The 18,019-nt window shown below is 37.4% G+C and overlaps 1 protein-coding gene across 1 annotated transcript in view; it reads right to left on the bottom strand.

Annotated features, from left to right (window-relative positions):
- Window positions 1-18,019, bottom strand: part of RAB2A (RAB2A, member RAS oncogene family) — a 97,005-nt gene that overhangs the window by 19,038 nt on the left and 59,948 nt on the right. The window contains exon 6 of the mRNA XM_058528754.1: window positions 16,030-16,141. Coding sequence (XP_058384737.1) covers window positions 16,030-16,141 — 112 coding nt within the window. The remainder of the gene's footprint in view (window positions 1-16,029; window positions 16,142-18,019) is intronic.

Here is an 18,019-nt window from a genome sequence, read left to right as displayed (position 1 = left end):
AGGTCATGAATGAACTTGGTTGGTTTTGTTTTAAAAAAAAATACTGGTTTATATATTAAAGTGCAAAATATTCTAATGTTTAGCTCATTTTTGGAGTTCTTCCCTTAGTTACCTAGCTAAATGTTAAAACTCATCATTATCTTCCAACTAGGTCTTTCTTATTCCATCTAGCCTAGCTGTCTTTTTGATGAATATGAGTATAATTTTATCTTCAGCTACTTCTGAGAAATCTTATTAAGAAAGTCTATGCATAATAAAAATCTCAACAGTAACTCTATTATTTGTTAGGCGTATGCTAAACACATAACATTTAGCATGGAGGGACTTAGTTGTTGTATAAAAATTTACTCTGTGCAGAAATGTGACAGAGACTCATAAAAGAGCCATACTTAACAAAAAAATTAATAACAATAATTTGAAAAAGAAACTGTTCTTCATGAATTCAAAAAATATCATTATAACTATATTCTGTATTCTCACATTAGTATTTTATTATAGTACAATTGTGAGGCTTCTTAATTCTTACTTAATTGCTATTGTAATCTTAAAGAAGAGGTTAAATTTAGTTAAAGTTGTTTGTATGTGGTTATTATTGTGTTTTGATCAAACTTTTTGAGATAATTATAGATTCACATGCAGGTATAAGAGATAATGTAGAGAGATCCTGTTCAACCTTTAACTTGTTTCCCCCAATGCCGATATCATGGAAATGCACAGTACACTGTTACAACCAAAACAGCGAAAAAGGATACAGAATATTTCCATTACCATAAGGATCCCTCATGTTGTCTTTTTATAACCACACCCACTTCCCTTCCATCCTGACACTCTCCTTAACACTAGCAACGATTAATTGGTTTTCCATTTCTCTAATTTTGTCATTTCAAGAAAGTCATATAAGCAGCATCACTGGGGCCGGCCCTATGGCTTAGCGGTTAAGTGTGCGAGCTCCGCTGCTGGCGGCCTGGGTTAGGATCCGGGCGCACACTGACGCATCGCTTGTCCAGCCATGCTGTGGCGGCGTTCCACATACAGCAACTAGAAGGATGTGCAACTATAACATACAACTATCTACTGAGGCTTTGGGGAAAAAAAGGAGGAGGACTGGCAATAGATGTTAGCTCAGGGCCGGTCTTCCTCAGCAAAAAGAGGAGGATTGGCATGGATGTTAGCTCAGGGCTGATCTTCCTCACACACACACACACAAAAGTAGCATCATACAGTATGCAACCTTTTGGGATTGACTTTATTCACTAAGCATAGTTTTCTGGAGATTCATCCAGGTTGTTGCTTGCATCAACAGTCTGTCCCTTTTTACTTGTGAATAGTATTCCATGGTGTGAACGTACTATTCTTTGTCTAACCATTCATACGTTGAAGGACATTTGAGTTGTTTCCAGTGTTCGGCTATTATGAATAAAGCTGCTATGTGTATGGATTTTTGTGTGAACATAAGTCTTCATTTCTCTGGGATAAATGCCCAGGGTGCAACTGCTAGGTTGTATGGTAGTTGCATGTTTAGTTTTTTAAAGAAACTGCCAAACTGTTCTCCAGAGTGGCTATATCATTTTACATTCCCACTAGCAATGTATGAGTGATCTAGTTTCTCCATATCCTTGCCAGCATTTGTTGTTGTCACTATTTTTTATTTTAGCCATTCTGATAGGCATGTAGTAATATCTCATGGAGGTCTTAATTTGCATTTCTCTAATGGCTAGTTACGCTGAATATCTTTTCAAGTGCTTATTTGTCATTTATATATCCTCTTCGATGAAATGTGTGCTCATCTCTTTTGCCCATTTTCTAACTGGATTGTTTTTATTATTATTGAGTTTTGAGAGTTCTTTATTCTAGATATTACTCCTTTGTTGGATATTTGCTTTGCCAGTATTTTCTCCCAGTCTCTAGATTATCTTTTCATCCTCTTACCAGGATCATTCATAAAGCAAAAGTTTTTAAAGGCTCATTTATCAATTTTTCCTTTTATGGATCATGCTTTTAGTGACAAGCATGCCTAGCACCAGATCCTGAAGATTTTCTCCTGTTTTTTGCCCCTAAAAGATGAATAGCTTGACACTTCACATTTAACTTCATGATCTGTTTGAGTTAGTTTTTGTATAAGGTGTGAGACTTCGGTTCTTTTTTTTTTGCCTATGGATGTCCAATTGCTAGAGCACCATTTGTTGAAATGGCTATCTTCCTCCATGAATTGTTTTTATACCTTTATTAAAAATCAGTTGGACATATTTATGTGGGTCTATTTATGGGTTCTCTATTCTTGTTCCACTGATGTATGTATCTATCCTTTCACTAATATCACACAGTCTTGATGACTTGTAGCTACGTAAGACTTGAAATCAGAGTGACTCCTCCTATTTTAATCTTCTTTTTCAAAGTTGTTTTTAGCTATTCTAGTTCTTTTGCCTTTCCATATACATTGTATAATAATATTGCCAGAAATCTATAAAAAATCTTACTGGAATTTTGATAGGAATTAAATTAAACCTGTATATCAATTTGTGAAGAAGTGACATCTTTCCTAGGCTGAGTATTACAAACAATGAACACAGTATGTTTCTCCTTATTTAGATCTTCCTTAATTTCTTTCATCAGCTTTTTGTAGTTTTTAGTATACATGCCCTGTATATGTGTTATTTTTAGATTTATAGCTAGGTATCTCATTTTCTTTTTGTGTGATTATAGATGGTATTGTATTTTAAGTTTTGGTGTTCACTGCTAGCACATAGAAATATAATAGATTTTAATGTATTTGTCTTGTATCCTGTAGCCTTGCTTAAACTCACTTATTAGATCTATTTTTTATTTTTTTGTAAATTCCTTGGGATTTCCTACAGGGACAATCATGTCATCCACAAATAAAAAGTTTTATTTCTTCCTTTCTGAGTTGTGTGCCGTTATTTCCTTTTCTTGCTTTATTGCACTGGCTAGAACTTCCACCAATATGTTGAATAATGGTGACAGCAGACATCCTTGCCTTGTTCCTGATCTAAGGGGTAAAGCCTTCAGCCTTTCACCATTAAGTATAATGTTAGCTGTAGGTGATGCTCTTTAACAAGCTGAGAAAGTCCTCCTCAATTCCTATTTTTTTTCAGTTTTTAAACATGTATGGGTATTGAACTTTGTCAAATGCGTTTCCTGCATTGACTGCTATGATGTGGTTTTTCTTCTTTACCCTACTAAAATGATGGATTATAGTACTTCATTTTTGAATACTGAACCAGCCCTGTATCCCTGGAATACATTCCATTTGGCCATGATGTATATATTTTACATATGTATATGATTTCATATATAGCTGAAATTCTATTTCCTAATGTTTTGTTGAGAATTTTTGCTTATATATCAATAAAGAGTTTATATTTTTCTTTTTTTGTACTTTCTTTCATTTTGGTATCAGGGTAACATTAGCTTCATAGGATAAATAGGGAAATGTCCCATCTCTTCTATTTTCTGGAAAAGATGGTACAGAACTGGTATTCAATCTTTCTTTAAATGTTTGGTAGAATTCTCCAGTGAAACCATCTGGGTCTTTTTTTGGGGAATTGAAAAATTACTAATTCAATTTTGTTAATAAAGGGCTATTCAAATAATCTATTTCACACTAGGTGAGTTATGGTAGTTTGCATTCTTTGAGTTTGTGTTTTTTGTCCATTTCATCTAATTTATCATATTTATGTATTATTCTTTTGATGTCTAGAGGATCTGTTGTTATATCTTCTGTTTTGTTCCTGATATTGGTAATTTGTGGTTTCTCTCTTTGCTTTTTTGTCAGTCTTGCTAGAGGTTTGTCAATTGTATTGACCTTTGAGAAAAACAGCTTCTTTCCCACTGATTTTCTCTGTTTTCCTGTTTTCACTTTCATTGATTTCTGCTCTTTATTATTTCTTTGCTTCTATTTGCTTTGGGTTTATTTTGCTTTGGGTTCTTGAGGTGGGAACAAAGATTCTTGATTTGAGACTTTCTCTTTTCTAATGTACAGATTTAATGCTATAAATTTCCCTTTCTGCACTGCTTTACCTGTTTCCCACAAATTCCAATACGTTGTATTCTCATTTTCACTCAGTTCAATGTATTTTTAAATTTCCTTTGAGACATCTCCTTTAACACGCAGATTATTTAGAAGTGTATTGTTTAGTTTCCAAGTCTCTGGAGATTTTTCAAGTTATTTGTTATTGATAACCGGAATGAACAGAACTGAAAAGAAAAGCACACAAATCCACAATCATAGTTGGAGACTGTCATTGATTTCTAGTTTACTTCCACTGTCTAGTTTAATTTCATTGGTTTTATTGGTTTTTGCTTCACATACCTTACAGCTCTGTTGTTTGGTGTGTACATACTTAGTATTGCTATGACTTCCTGGAAGACTCTACTTTTTTTTTTTTTCCTATTTAAGTCAATTTTTTTGGTAAACTTTTTGTTTATTGCAGTAACATTGGTTTATAACATTGCATAAATTTCAGGTGTACATCATTATACTTCTATTTCTGCATAGATTACATCATGTTCACCATCCAAATACTAGTTACAACCCATCACCACACACATGTGCCGAATTATCCCTTTCGCCTTCCTCCCTCCCCTCTTCCCCTCTGGTAACCAACAATCCAATCTCTGTCTCTATGTCTTTGTTTATTGTTGTTACTATCTACTACTTAATGAAGGAAGTCATATGGTATTTGACCTTCTCCATCTGACTTATTTCACCTTGCATAATACCCTCAACGTCCATCCATGTTGTCACAAATGGCTGGATTTCATCATTTCTTATGGCTGAGTAGTATTCCATTGTGTATATATACCACAGCTTCTTTATCCATTCGTCCCTTCATGGGCACTTAGGTTGCTTCCAAGTCTTGGCTATTGCGAATAACGCTGCAATGAACACAGGGGTGCATGTATCTTTACGCAATGGTGTTTTCAAGTTCTTTGGATAAATACCCAGCAGTGGAATAGCTGGATCATATGGTAGTTCTATCCTTGCTTTTTTGAGGAATCTCCATACTGTTTTCCATAGTGGCTGCATCAGTTTGCACTCCCACCAGCAGTGTATGAGAGTTCCCTTCTCTCCACATCGTCTCCAACATATGTTGTTTCCTGTCTTGTTAATTATAGCCATTCTGACGGGTGTGAGGTGACACCTCATTGTAGTTTTGATTTGCATTTCCCTGATAGTTAATGATTTTGAACATCTTTTCATGTGTCTGTTGGCCATCTGTATATCTTCTTTGGAGAAATGTCTGTTCAGGTCTTTTGCCCATTTTTTAATTGGGTTGGTAGTTTTTTTGTTGTTGAGATGCATGAGTTCTTTATATATTTTGGAGATTCAGCCCTTATCAGATGTATGGTTTGCAAATATCTTCTCCCAATTGTTAGGTTGTCTTTTTGTTTTGCTGATGGTTTCCTTTGCTGTGCAGAAGCTTTTTAGTTTGATGTAGTCTTATTTGTTTATTTTTTCTATTGTTTCTCTTGCCCAGTCAGACATTGGGCTTGAAAAGATGTTGCTAAGACCGATGTCGAAGAGCGTACTGCCTACGTTTTCTTCTAGAAGTTTCATAGTTTCAGGTCTTACGTTCAAGTCTTTAATCCATTTTGAGTTAATTTTTGTGTATGGTGTAAGGTAAGGGTCTACTTTCATTTCTTTGCATGTGGCTATCCAGTTTTCCCAACACCATTTGTTGAAGAGACTTTCTTTTCTCCACTGTATGTTCTTGGCTCCTTTGTCAAAGATTAGCTGTCCATAAATGTGTGGGTTTATTTCTGGGCTTTCACTTCTATTCCATTGATCTGTGTATCTGTTTTTGTGCCAGTACCCTGCTGTTTTGGTTACTATAGCTTTGTAGTATATTTTGAAATCACGGAGTGTGATACCTCCAGCTTTGTTCTTTTTTCTCAGGATTCTTTTACCTATTCGGAGTCTTTTGTTGTTCCATATACATTTTAGGATTCTTTATTCTATTTCTGTGAAAAATGTTGTTGTTGTTGGAACTTTGATAGGGATTGCATTGAATCTATAGACAGCTTTAGGAAGTATGGACATCTTAACTATGTTAATTCTTCCAATCCAAGAGCACGGAATATCTTTCCATTTCTTTGTGTCTTCTTCAATTTCTTTCAGCAATGTTTTATAGTGTTCCGTGTACAGATCTTTCACCTCTTTGGTTAAATTTATTCCTAGGTATTTTATTCCTTTTGCTGCAATTGTAAATGGGATGGTATTCTTAATTTCTCTTTCTGCTACTTTGTTGTTAGTGTATAGAAATGCAACTGATTTTTGTATGTTGATTTTGTATCCTGCAACTTTACCATATTCGTTTATTACTTCTAAAAGTTTTCTGGTGGATTCTTTAGGGTTTTCTATATATAAAATCATGTCATCTGCAAATAGTGACAGTTTCACTTCTTCCTTTCCAATTTCGATCCCTTTTATTTCTTTCTCTTGCCTGATTGCTCTGGCTAGGACTTCCAGTACTATGTTAAATAGGAGTGGTGACAGTGGGCATCCTTGTCTGGTTCCTGTTCTTAGAGGGATAGCTTTCAGTTTTTCACCACTGAGCATGATATTAGCTGTGGGTTTCTCATATATGGCCTTTATTATGTTGAGGTACTTTCCTTCTATACCCATTTTATTCAGAGTTTTTATCATAAATGGATGCTGTATCTTGTCAAATGCTTTTTCTGCATCTATTGAGATGATCATGTGATTTTTATTCTTCACTTTATTAATGTGGTGTATTACGTTGATTGATTTGCGAATGGTGAACCATCTCTGCATACTTGGAATAAATCCTACTTGATCATGGTGTATAATCTTTTTAACGTATTGTTGTATGTGATTTGCTAGTATTTTGTTGAGGATTTTTGCATCAATGTTCATCAGTGATACTGGCCTGTAATTTTCTTTTTTTGGGTTGTCCTTGTCTGGTTTTGGTATCAGGGTAATGTCAGCTTCGTAGAATGAGTTAGGGAGCTTCCCCCCCTCCTCAATTCTCTGGAAGAGTTTGAGGAGGATAGGTATTAAGTCTTCTTTGAATGTTTGGTAGAATTCACCAGGGAAGCCGTTTGGTCCTGGACTTTTATTTTTGGGGAGGTTTTTGATTACTGTTTTGATCTCCTTACTGGTGATTGGTCTATTCAAATTCTCTACTCCTTCTTGATCCAGTTTTGGAAGGTTGTATGATTCTAAGAATTTATCCATTTCTTCCAGATTGTCGAATTGGTTGGCATATAGCTTTTCATAGTATTCTCTTATAATCTTTTGTATTTCTGAGGTGTCTGTTGTAATTTCTCCTCTTTCATTTCTGATTTTACTTATTTGTGCCTTCTCTCTTTTTTTCTTGGTGAGTCTAGCTAAAGGTTTGTCAATTTTGTTGATCTTTTCAAAGAACCAGCTCTTGGTTTTATTAATTTTTTCTATTTTTTTTTTGGTCTCTATTTCATTTATTTCTGCTCTGATTTTTATTATTTCCCTTCTTCTAGTGATTTTGGGCTTGGTTTCTTCTTCTTTTTCCAGTTCCTTTAGGTGCATTGTTAGATTGTTTATTTGAGATTTTTCTTGTTTGCTGAGACAGGCCTGTATTGCTATAAACTTCCCTCTTAGAACCGCTTTTGCCGTATCCCATAAATTCTGGCATGTCGTATTTTCATTTGTCTCCAGGTATTTTTTGATTTCTTCTTTGACTTCTTCATTGACCCAGTCGTTGTTCAGTAGCATTTTGTTTAATCTCCACGTATTTGTGGCTTTTCTGATTTTCTTCCTATAGTTGATTTCTAGTTTCATACCGTTGTGGTCAGAAAAGATACTTGGTATTATTTCAATCTTCTTAAATTTATGGAGACTTGTTTTGTGGCCTAATATGTGATCAATCCTGGAGAATGTTCCATGTGCATTTGAAAAGAACGTGTATTCTTTGGTTTTTGGATGGAATGCTCTGTATATATCTACTAGGTCCATCTGTTCTAGTGTGTCATTTAAGGCCAATGTTTCCTTATTGATCTTCTGTTTGGATGATCTATCTGATGGTGTAAGTGGAGTGTTAAAGTCCCCTACTATTATTGTGTTACTGTCTATTTCTCTTTTTATGTCTGTTAATAATTGCTTTATATATTTAGGTGCACCTACATTGGGTGCATAGATATTTACAAGTGTTATATCCTCTTGTTGGATTGTTCCCTTGATCATTCTGTAATGCCCTTCTTTGTCTCCTCTTACAGTTTTTTTTTAATAATTTTTATTTATTTATTTTTCCCCCAAAGCCCCAGTAGATAGTTGTATGTCATAGCTGCACATCCTTCTAGTTGCTGTATGTGGGATGCGGCCTCAGCATGGCTGGAGAAGCGGTGCGTTGGTGCGCGCCTGGGATCCGAACCCGGGCCGCCAGGAGCGGAGCGCGCGCACTTAACCGCTAAGCCACGGGGCCAGCTCTACAGTTTTTGTTTTAAGGTCTATTTTGTCTGATATGAATACTGCTACCCCAGCTTTCTTTTCATTGCCATTTGTGTGGAGTATCTTTCTCCATCCCTTCACTTTCAGTTTGTGAGTGTCTTTAGGTCTGAAGTGTGTCTCTTGTATGCAGCATACATACGGGTCTTGTTTTTTTACCCAATCAGTCACCCTATGCCTTTTAATTGGAGCATTTAGTCCATTGATTTTTTTTTTTTTTTTAATTGGCCCTGGGCTAACATCCATGCCCATCTCCCTCTCTTGTTTTATATGGGATGCTGCCACGGCATGGCTTGACAAGCTGTGTGTCAGTGCATGCCCAGGATCTGAACCTGTGAACCCAGGGCCACCAAGGCCGAGTGCGTGCACTTAACCACTACACCACCGGGCTGGTCCCTCCATTGACGTTTAAAGTAGCTATTGATAAGTATGTACTTACTGCCATTATTTAACTTTTGTTTTTTTCTCAGTGTTTTAGTAGTCCTTCTCTGTTCCTTTCTTCTTCTATACAGAATTGATGGTCTCTTTAGTTTGACCTCTGTCTGAAAGCTCTACTCTTTAACTCCCCTCCTCCCTCCTCTTATGTTTTTGATATCATATCTAACCTCTTTTTTGTGCATTTGTATCCATTACCCATTTACCATGGAAATAGATAATTATTCTTATTCGTGGTCTTCTCTTTTCCCCTTAAATCAGTCCCTTTAACTTTTCTTGTAGCACTGGTTTCTTGGTGACAAACTCCTTTAATTTTTGCTTGTCTGGGAAATTTTTGATCTCTCTTTCCATTTTGAATGATAACCTTGCTGGGTAGAGTATTCTTGGCTGTAAGTTTTTTCCTTTTAGCACTTTAAATATATCATGCCACTCTCTTCTAGCCTGTAAGGTTTCTGCTGAGAAGTCAGCTGATAGCCTGATGGGGTTTCCTTTGTATGTAACTTGATTTTCTCTTGCGGCTTTTAGGATTCTCTCTTTATGTTTAATTCTGGACATTTTGAGTATGATGTGTCTTGGTGTGGGCCTCTTTGGGTTTATCTTGTTTGGGGCTCTCTGTGCTTCCTGTACCTGGATGTCTGTTTCCTTCCTTAGGTTAGGGAAGTTTTCATCTATTATTTCTTGAAATAGATTCTCTGCCCCTTTGTCTCGCTCTTCTCCTTCCGGGACATCTATAACCCGGATGTTAGTGCGCTTGATGTTGTCCCAGAGGTCCCTTAGACTGTCCTCACTCTTTTTAATTCTTTTCTCTTTTACCTGTTCAGCTTGGGTAATTTCCTCTAGTCTTTCGTCCAGCTCGCAGATCCGTTCTTCTGTATCCTCTACTCTGCTTTTGAGTCCCTCTAGTGAATTTCTCATTTCCAGTATTGTATTCTGCATTTCTGATTGGTTCTTTTTTATATCTTCCATTTCTTTGTTGACATTCTCACTGACTTCATCTATTCTTCTCCCCACATCAGTGAGCATCCTTAACACTCTTTGTTTGAACTCTCTGTCAGGTAGGTTGCTCATTTCTGTTTTACTTAGTTCCTTTGCTGGGGTTTTGTCCTGTTCCGTTACTTGGAATGTATTCCTTTGCCTCCTCATTTTGCCTCTTTCCCTGTGCTTGTGTTTACGTATTAGGTAGGTCAGCTACGTCTCCTGCTCTTGGATAGGTGACCTTATGTAAGTGATGCCTTAGGGGGCCTGCAGTGTGCTTCCCTCAGTTCTCAATGTTCCAGGGGTGACCCCTACGTGGGCTACGTGTGTCCTTCTGTTGTGGCCTGTTTGCTCTCCCTGTAGGTGCCCAGGGAAGCCGAGTTATGCTCCTAGCCAGCTGTTGTAATGCTGAGCTGCTTGTAGTTATTGTGGGCCCTTCAGTCTCTTTATCAGGTGTGGGGAGCCCCAGCACAGTTGGCTGCAAGTTCTAATACCACATTTGTGTTGCAGTATTTCTTTTAAGTGAGTAGGCACCGAGCGTGGCAGGTTGTTAGGCTCAGGGCCTTACAATTGCTATAAGCCTCCAACCTTTAGGTCTCTTGTCAGCTCTCTGAGGATTGCAGCTGTGTGGGGCTGGCACGGGAGCACCCAATTGTTTCAGGCTTTGGAAGGTGGGGCAAATCCCCTATGTGGGTCTTTGAGAAGCACAAGTCTTCTGCAGCTGACAAGCCCCACTGCCCAAAGGTCCACAGACACAGTCAATACAGCTTTGCCCCCTGTGCGTGCCCCGACCCCCCGAAGCGGACCCAGTCTCTCCACGGCGGGAGCCCCACACACCCCACCACCGCCCCACACTATCCACCCGCTCCTTGTGCACGCCCCACCCCACCAAAGTCGGCTCAGTTGCCAGGCTGCAGAGAATCCAGTCACCAATCTATGCAGGCCCACAAGCTGCCCGAGGGCCCGCTGTTGAGTGGGGCCAGTCTCCAGGGTGGGCTGCCTGCCCTGGCTGAGCTGGACCAAATTGGTGCTCTAGCAGGTGGGGCAGACCCCAGGCCAGCAGGCCCCAGGGAGAACTCCAACGGTGTCTGTGTCAAAACGCCCACAACAATGGCCACCGCCAATGTCCCAGTCTGGAGAGGTCTCACCTCTCACCGAGATGCACACAGGGCCTATTAGGTGAGTCTCTTTTCACCAAAGCACTGTGCACCTTTCTGGTGATTTCAGGTTGCTTTCTGAAATGGGTGAGTTTGTGTGTGGGCCCTTTAAGAGCCGGTTTTAATTTCTTTGTGAACCAGATTTTCTGGGGGTACTCCCCAATGTTTTAGGAGCAGGCAAAGTCAGATATTATGCCACTCATCTCGATTGTGCTGGGTCCACAAAATGCCCACAGCAGGGGCGCTCCCCGGCTCAGGACCCCGCTCCTCCCGGGAGGGCTGTGTACCTTTGGGCTGCTTCCGGGCGGCCGTGAGGCGCTGCGGCTTGTGAAGGCAGTGTTTTTCCTCTCCAGAAGGGAGTTTCTGCCTCTTCTACCTCAATTAGGATTGTGCTTTCTTGCAGGAGTTCCTCTTATCCAGTTTTCAGTTCTGTCTCAGGGGTAATTTTTCCAGGAGTAGTTGTAAATTGGCTGTGTCCGCAGGAGGAGGTGAGTTCAGAGTCTGCCTACGCCGCCATCTTGACTTCGTCTCTGGAGGACTCTTCTTTTATTATTATATCATGTCCCACTCTGTCTCTGACAATTTTCTTTGCTCCTAAGTCTACTTTATGTGATATTAATAAAGCCACTCCTACTTTTGATTATTTGCATGATATATCTTTTCCCATCATTTTATTTTCAACATCCCTGTATTGTTTTAAAGTGAGTTTCTCATAGATGCCATATAGCTGGATTATGTTTTTTAATCCTTTCTGACAAACTCTGTCTTTTGATGGGTATGTTTAGATCATTTACATTTCATGTAATTACTGCTATGTGAAGGCTTCTGTCTGCCATTTTATTTTTTGTCTGCTGTTTTTTTTCTTTTCCTGCCTTTCCGAGGGTTAACCGAACAGTTTTTAGAACTCCATATTGATTTATCTATCTTTTTTAAGTGTATCTCTTTGTATATTTTTTAGTAGTTGCTCCAGGTATTGCATTATATACATAACTTATCACAGTCTACTAGTGTTGTCATTTTACCAATCAGGTGAAGTGTAGAAATCGTACCTCCCTTGATGTCCCTTTTTCCACCATGGTTTATGGTATTTCCTGCATGTACACTGAGAACCACATCAGACAACATTATAGTTTTCCTTCAATTGTCAACTATAATTTACAAGATTCAAAAGTTTTAACAAAAAAAGTCTATCCATACTTTTGATTACTGAATAGTGTTCCTTCTCCCAAGATTCCTTCTTCTATCATTTCGTTTCTGTTAGATAACTTCCTTCAGCCATTCTTTTATACGGTAGATGTGCTATTGATAAATTCTTAGTTTTCTTTCATCTGAGAATATCTTGATTTCCCTTCATTCCTGAAAGATATTTTTGCTGGTTTTAGTGTTTTGGGTTGAAAGTTCTTTTCTTTCAGCTCTTGAAAAATGTTGTGCTACTTCCTTCCTACATTGATTCTAACGAGAAATCTGTCATTCAAATTGGTAAGGTGTTGTTTCTCACTGCTTTCAAGATCTTTTTTTTAAATTTTTTGTGACGAAGATCAGCCCTGAGCTAACATCTATTGCCAATCCTCCTCTTTTTTGCTGAGGAAGATTGGCCCTGGGCTAACATCTGTACCCATCTTGCTCCACTTTATGTGGGATGCAGCCACAGCATGGCCTGACACGCGGTGCATGGGTGCGCGCCTGGGATCTGAACCCAGGCCACCAGCAGCGGAGCGCATGCACTTAACCACTACGCCACGGGGCTGGCCCCTGCTTTCAAGATCTTTTGTCTTTAGCTTTCAGACACTTGACTATGGGCAGAAGTTTGTCTTGGTGTGGATTTGTTTGGGTTGATCCTGTTTGGAGGTGGTTCAGCTTCTTGAATCTGGAGGTTTATATCTTCTGCCACATTTGGGAAGTTTTCAGTCATCATTTCTTTGAGTACCTTTGCAGAGCCATCTTCTTTCTTTTTTCCTTCTAGGACTCTGAAAACACACGTTAGAGCTTTTGTTATAGTCCCACAGGTGGCTGAGGCACTGTCTCTTTTTTTTTTTTAGTCAATTTTCTCTCTGCAGTTGAGACTCAGTAGTTCCTATTCTTCTGTAATCCAGTTCTCTATTTCTTTCCTCTGGCCCCTTCATTCTGCTGTTGATCCTATCCACTGAGTTTTTAATTTTAGTTATTGTATTTTTCAGCTCTAAAATTTATATCTGGTTCTTCTTTTTATCTTGTATTTTTTTTTGCTGAAACTATTTTTCATTTGTTTCAAGCATGCTCCTAATTGTTTGCTGAGGCATTTTTAAGATGGTTGCCTAAAAAGTCTTCATCAGATAATTCTAAGATCTCTGTCTTCTTGCTTTTGTCATTTACTGATAATCTTTTTTTTCATTCAGTTTAAGATCTTCCTGGTACTAGGTATGAAGAGTGATTTTCTGTTGAAATCTGGACTTCGGGTACTGTTATGAGACTCTAGATTTTATTTAGATCTATGCTTTTGCTGGCTTCTTCTGACACGACTCCCAGAGGGAAATGATGAGCGTGGGAGAACCTCATTACAGCCAGCTCATGGTGGAAGCAGCACCATAATTTTTTCTGTGATGTTTGGCTGTAGCAAAATGGTTATTTTCCAAAAGCTTTCTGCTTTGCTAGGCTGTGCCTTTCTTGGTCCTTTGGCTATAGAGTAGGCTTTTTTTCCCCCTGCACTTATTGGACTTTCTAGTTGCCAGTTTCTCCAGCACCCAATATGAGGTATATGAGGCAAAAAGAAAACCAAAGGAAATCACTGCTGTGTCATTCCTCAAGTCCCAAGGTCTCTAGCTGGTTGGCCTTCTCTCCCCTTCAGCATCTTCTTGTAATTGTTTTATATGTAATGTTCATAGTTTTAGTTGTACTTAGCAGAAGGAAAAGGTGAAAGTAAGTCCTTTGGTTATTATTTTCATATTCAATCAGTTCCTAAGTCATGTAAAGAGGTTCAGGGGCCAGCCTGGTGGTGTAGTGGTTAAGTCTGCACGTTTCGCTTTGGCAGCCTGGGGTTCACCAGTTCGGATCCTGGGCATGGACCTACTCACCGCTCACCAAGCCATGCTGAAGTGGCATCCCATGTAGAAAAGCTACAACTCTACAATTATGATACACAACTACGTACTAAGGCTTTGGGGAGAAAAAAGAAAAAGAGGAAGATTGGCAACGGATGTTAGTGCAGAGCCAATCTTCCTCAAAAAAAAAAAAAAAAAAACAGGTCCAGGTTTGATTTCATCCTCTTTGGATCACAGAATAGTCCTTCACCTTCTTAAAATACTTTATCATGAAATATTTTTAGCTTTTAGGTAAAATCTCATGAATGATTATATTATGTAATATTTGTCTATGAATCTTTTAAAAAGATTATTTCTTAACATCCTCGGCTTCTGAGAGGCAAATTAATTTACATGATTAAGTAAAATGATGTTCTCTCATGAGTATGGGAAACTCCTGCCCAGATCAAATTTAAACAGTATTTTTATTATTAACCACAGATACAGAATTTTTGTAATAGGTGCTGCCAAAACATTAATGGAATATATTTCATTTAAATGTGCAGCCAAATGACAACAGTCATTTGCTGCTTACAAATAAACAACTACCATTATTTGTTAAGAAAAAGAAAAATGAACACAAATGCATTAAAGACAACTAGAAATCTAGGATTACTTTCCAGTAGTTGATGTCTTGTCATCTGACATCATAGTATGGTTCTTTATTAAAATGCAGACAATTTTGGCTTTATGATTCCCAAAATCAACAAGAAAATCCATTGTCAATAATCAATAAAGATATGTTTCAGATGTCCTGAAATCCCCACAACATGTTGGCCCTTATGGTTTTAAATACAACACGTCTAATAAAGGAGTGCCTTCCTGAAACAGGCAGTTTTATATGTCCACATTAAGTTGAACAAAGAGACAGAATGAATTTCTCTCTGGGTTCGCTGTGTGAAGTGAAACACTACTCTTGTATGTTATCAAGCTGTAATTATTGGCAACAACAGGTAGTCGCTGTAGGAAATGCATTAAAGACAATCCCAGAGCACCTCATCAAGTAGAGATAAGTATAATATTTTACCTAAGAAAGAATTCTTCAGTGAAAATATCAATGCTGTTGAATTACCGTAGTCAATTTCTGGGTTCAAGGGTTAATTAGAAGAGCTCCCAGTATCATTCTTAATAAATATTTACTTATTGTTTACTATGTTGAAGGCACAGTGCTAGCTGCTGCCTAGCACCTCATCCTCTGCTATCCTTACAACGATGAGATTCTTTAATCATTTGTTTTCTAGAATCCCTTTCTGCAGCTGCTTTGAAGATTTTTATCCAGAAGGTGGGAACTACAACAATACTCTGGGCAAACTACTTTCTTAGCCTCATTTCTGCTTTTTTATAAAACACAGTGTAGTTATACATTTACCTTAGAGAGGATTAACTGTCTACTCATTGATGTGTCGTATATAAATACCACATCCAAACACATAAAGCATAAAAGAACACGATGTGATCAGAAAACTTCCAACATGTCAGGTTGATCAATGGAAATAACTGAGATATAGCAAATTTTATCTATTAAAGATGGCAGAATTCTCATGCTTTGTATAATGCTACATAGCAATAATATAATACTTTCCCTATTTAAGCAGAGTGAATACAAATCGCTACAAATGTTTACTGTCTTGAAACACTTCCAAATTTCATTAGTGTTCTTTTTTTCCCTCTCATGCAACATAAAAAAGATTTTAGGGAAAACATATACAAAGATGTGTTAAAGCATTTTGGCTTCAGGAGAAGGCTCAAATATAATTTAAGAGTCTGATAGAAGATGAATGTCACAAGGCATTTCACAGGGAAGAAATTTTCCTACTTTATGATATTTAAAGACTATCATTGACAAAAAAGCTTATGGAAGATATACCAATAAATATTAAGTATATAAAACATTTCCATTAAGTAAAAAGATGATAAACATTTAAAAAGACCTCTTATTTACCTCTTCTACATTGGAAGCAGTCTTAGCAGACGTCTCCATAAAGATAAGTCCATGTTCTCGTGCAAAAGCTTCACCTTCTTCTTTTTTTACTTCTCTTCTCGATTCTAAGTCACTAAACATGGAAAAGAAAGGGCCATGTTATTAACCAACACAGTACAAATACAGGCATCTGTGGAAACTGTACCATGAGATTCAAAGTTGTGTGGACCATTCTTTCAATTAATTTTTAACACATAATAATCAACTGCATTATTCTGGGTATTACAACGGGCAAAGCGTTTAGAGCACACTGCTTAGTTTCAAAGAACTAACAATCCAACAGAAGAAAGATTCTGAGTTAGAGTCCTACAACACTAAAACTAGTAGAAATCTAAAGAGAACACCTACCCCAACACCTTGTCTTTGAGTATAATAGGTTCCCAAAGAAGGGAACCATTTTATTTAAAATAATAATTTGAGAGAGCAGAACTACAGTCGTTTCTCTAATCCTTCAGCTAGATTGACTGAGTTTCTCTGAATGTGATTAAAAAAATAAGCCATACAACTCTCAGAAGCTATAGGAAATTGCTTCATGAAATCCAAAGTACTAAAGAAACATCAATTAGATTATTAATCCCCATTGGTTTAATTTCCAGTAAAACTGTTAATGGAAAGAGAGAGAGAAACAAAAGTCTACGCTAGAAACTTTGGATGAACATGTGGCATTCATTTTTACCATACTGGAACTGTATTAGTAAGGCAGGGGGAGAAGTAGCAGTCTCCTTCAAGTGTATTTTACTGTAAAAATTTTAAAACTTTACTGTCATAAAGTATTTTAAGCATACGGAAAAGGATGGAGAATAATATAATACCCATGTACTTCCATCTAGCCTTGACGCATATTATTTTGACAGTTATATCAGATTTCTGTTGAGAAATAAAATCGATAGTTACACTTGAATTGCCTCCTGTGTGCCTGTCTGTTTCTGATCTCATTCACTTACATCTTATCCCAAAGGTAACCACTACTCTGTATTTGATGTTTCCATTCTCATGCATGTTTTTATATTTATACTCATGTTGATAGCCACACAATAGAGAGGGTTTTTGGGGACATTTTAAAAAATTCAAATGTAGCTATCATTTTACAACTTGTTAATTTTGGTCAACATTATGTTCTTCCACATAATATATGTAGATCTAGTTTCTTAACTTTTTTTTTTTTGATTGGCCCTACGCTAACATCTGTTGCCAATCTCCCTATTTTTCTTTTTTCTCCCCAAAGCCCCAGTACATAGTTATGTATCACAGTCGTAGAGTTGTAGCTCTTCTACGTGGGACACTGCCTCAGCATGGCTTGATGAGTGGTGAGTAGGTCTGCACCCAGGATCTGAACTGGCGAACCCCAGGCCACTGAAGCAGAATGCGCAAACTTAACTGCTGTGCCACTGGGCCGGTCCCATAATTTCTTACTTTTTTATTGCTGTATTATATTCTATTGAATGAATGCCATACAATTTTTTAAATTGTATTTTTAATTTAAAATTTAAATTTTAATTCTCCATTTGACAAAGTTATTTACAATTCTTCATCATTATAAACATGGTTACAATGAAAATTTTATACATTTTGTGTATGTGTGCCAAACTTTTCCAAGGTATTATTTTTCAAACTGTGCCATGCCTCAGTGAATTGTAAAATCACTTTAGTAAGTCATAATCAGAATTTTTTAAAAAAGAAATAGAATAGAAAATACCAGAGTGTGTCACCCATGGTTTCATGGAATTTTTCTTATTTATGTAGGCACGCACATAATTTATGTACTAGGTCATGATGTAAAATGTATTTATTTTAGGTCAAATCAAAAACACAAAAGCCACTGCACTTAAATCTATACTTAGTACAAAGTTGCTTTCCAAAACAGTTGTATAATTGATACTCTAAGCAGCAATGTTTGAAAGTTCCCATTGCATCACATCCTCACCAACATGTGGTAAGATTACACTTAAGA

Source organism: Diceros bicornis, chromosome 33 (genome assembly GCF_020826845.1).
Source record: "Diceros bicornis minor isolate mBicDic1 chromosome 33, mDicBic1.mat.cur, whole genome shotgun sequence".
Lineage (NCBI taxonomy): Eukaryota > Metazoa > Chordata > Mammalia > Perissodactyla > Rhinocerotidae > Diceros > Diceros bicornis.
Note: the sequence above shows the minus strand (reverse complement) of the source record. Positions and strands in the feature narration are given on the sequence as shown.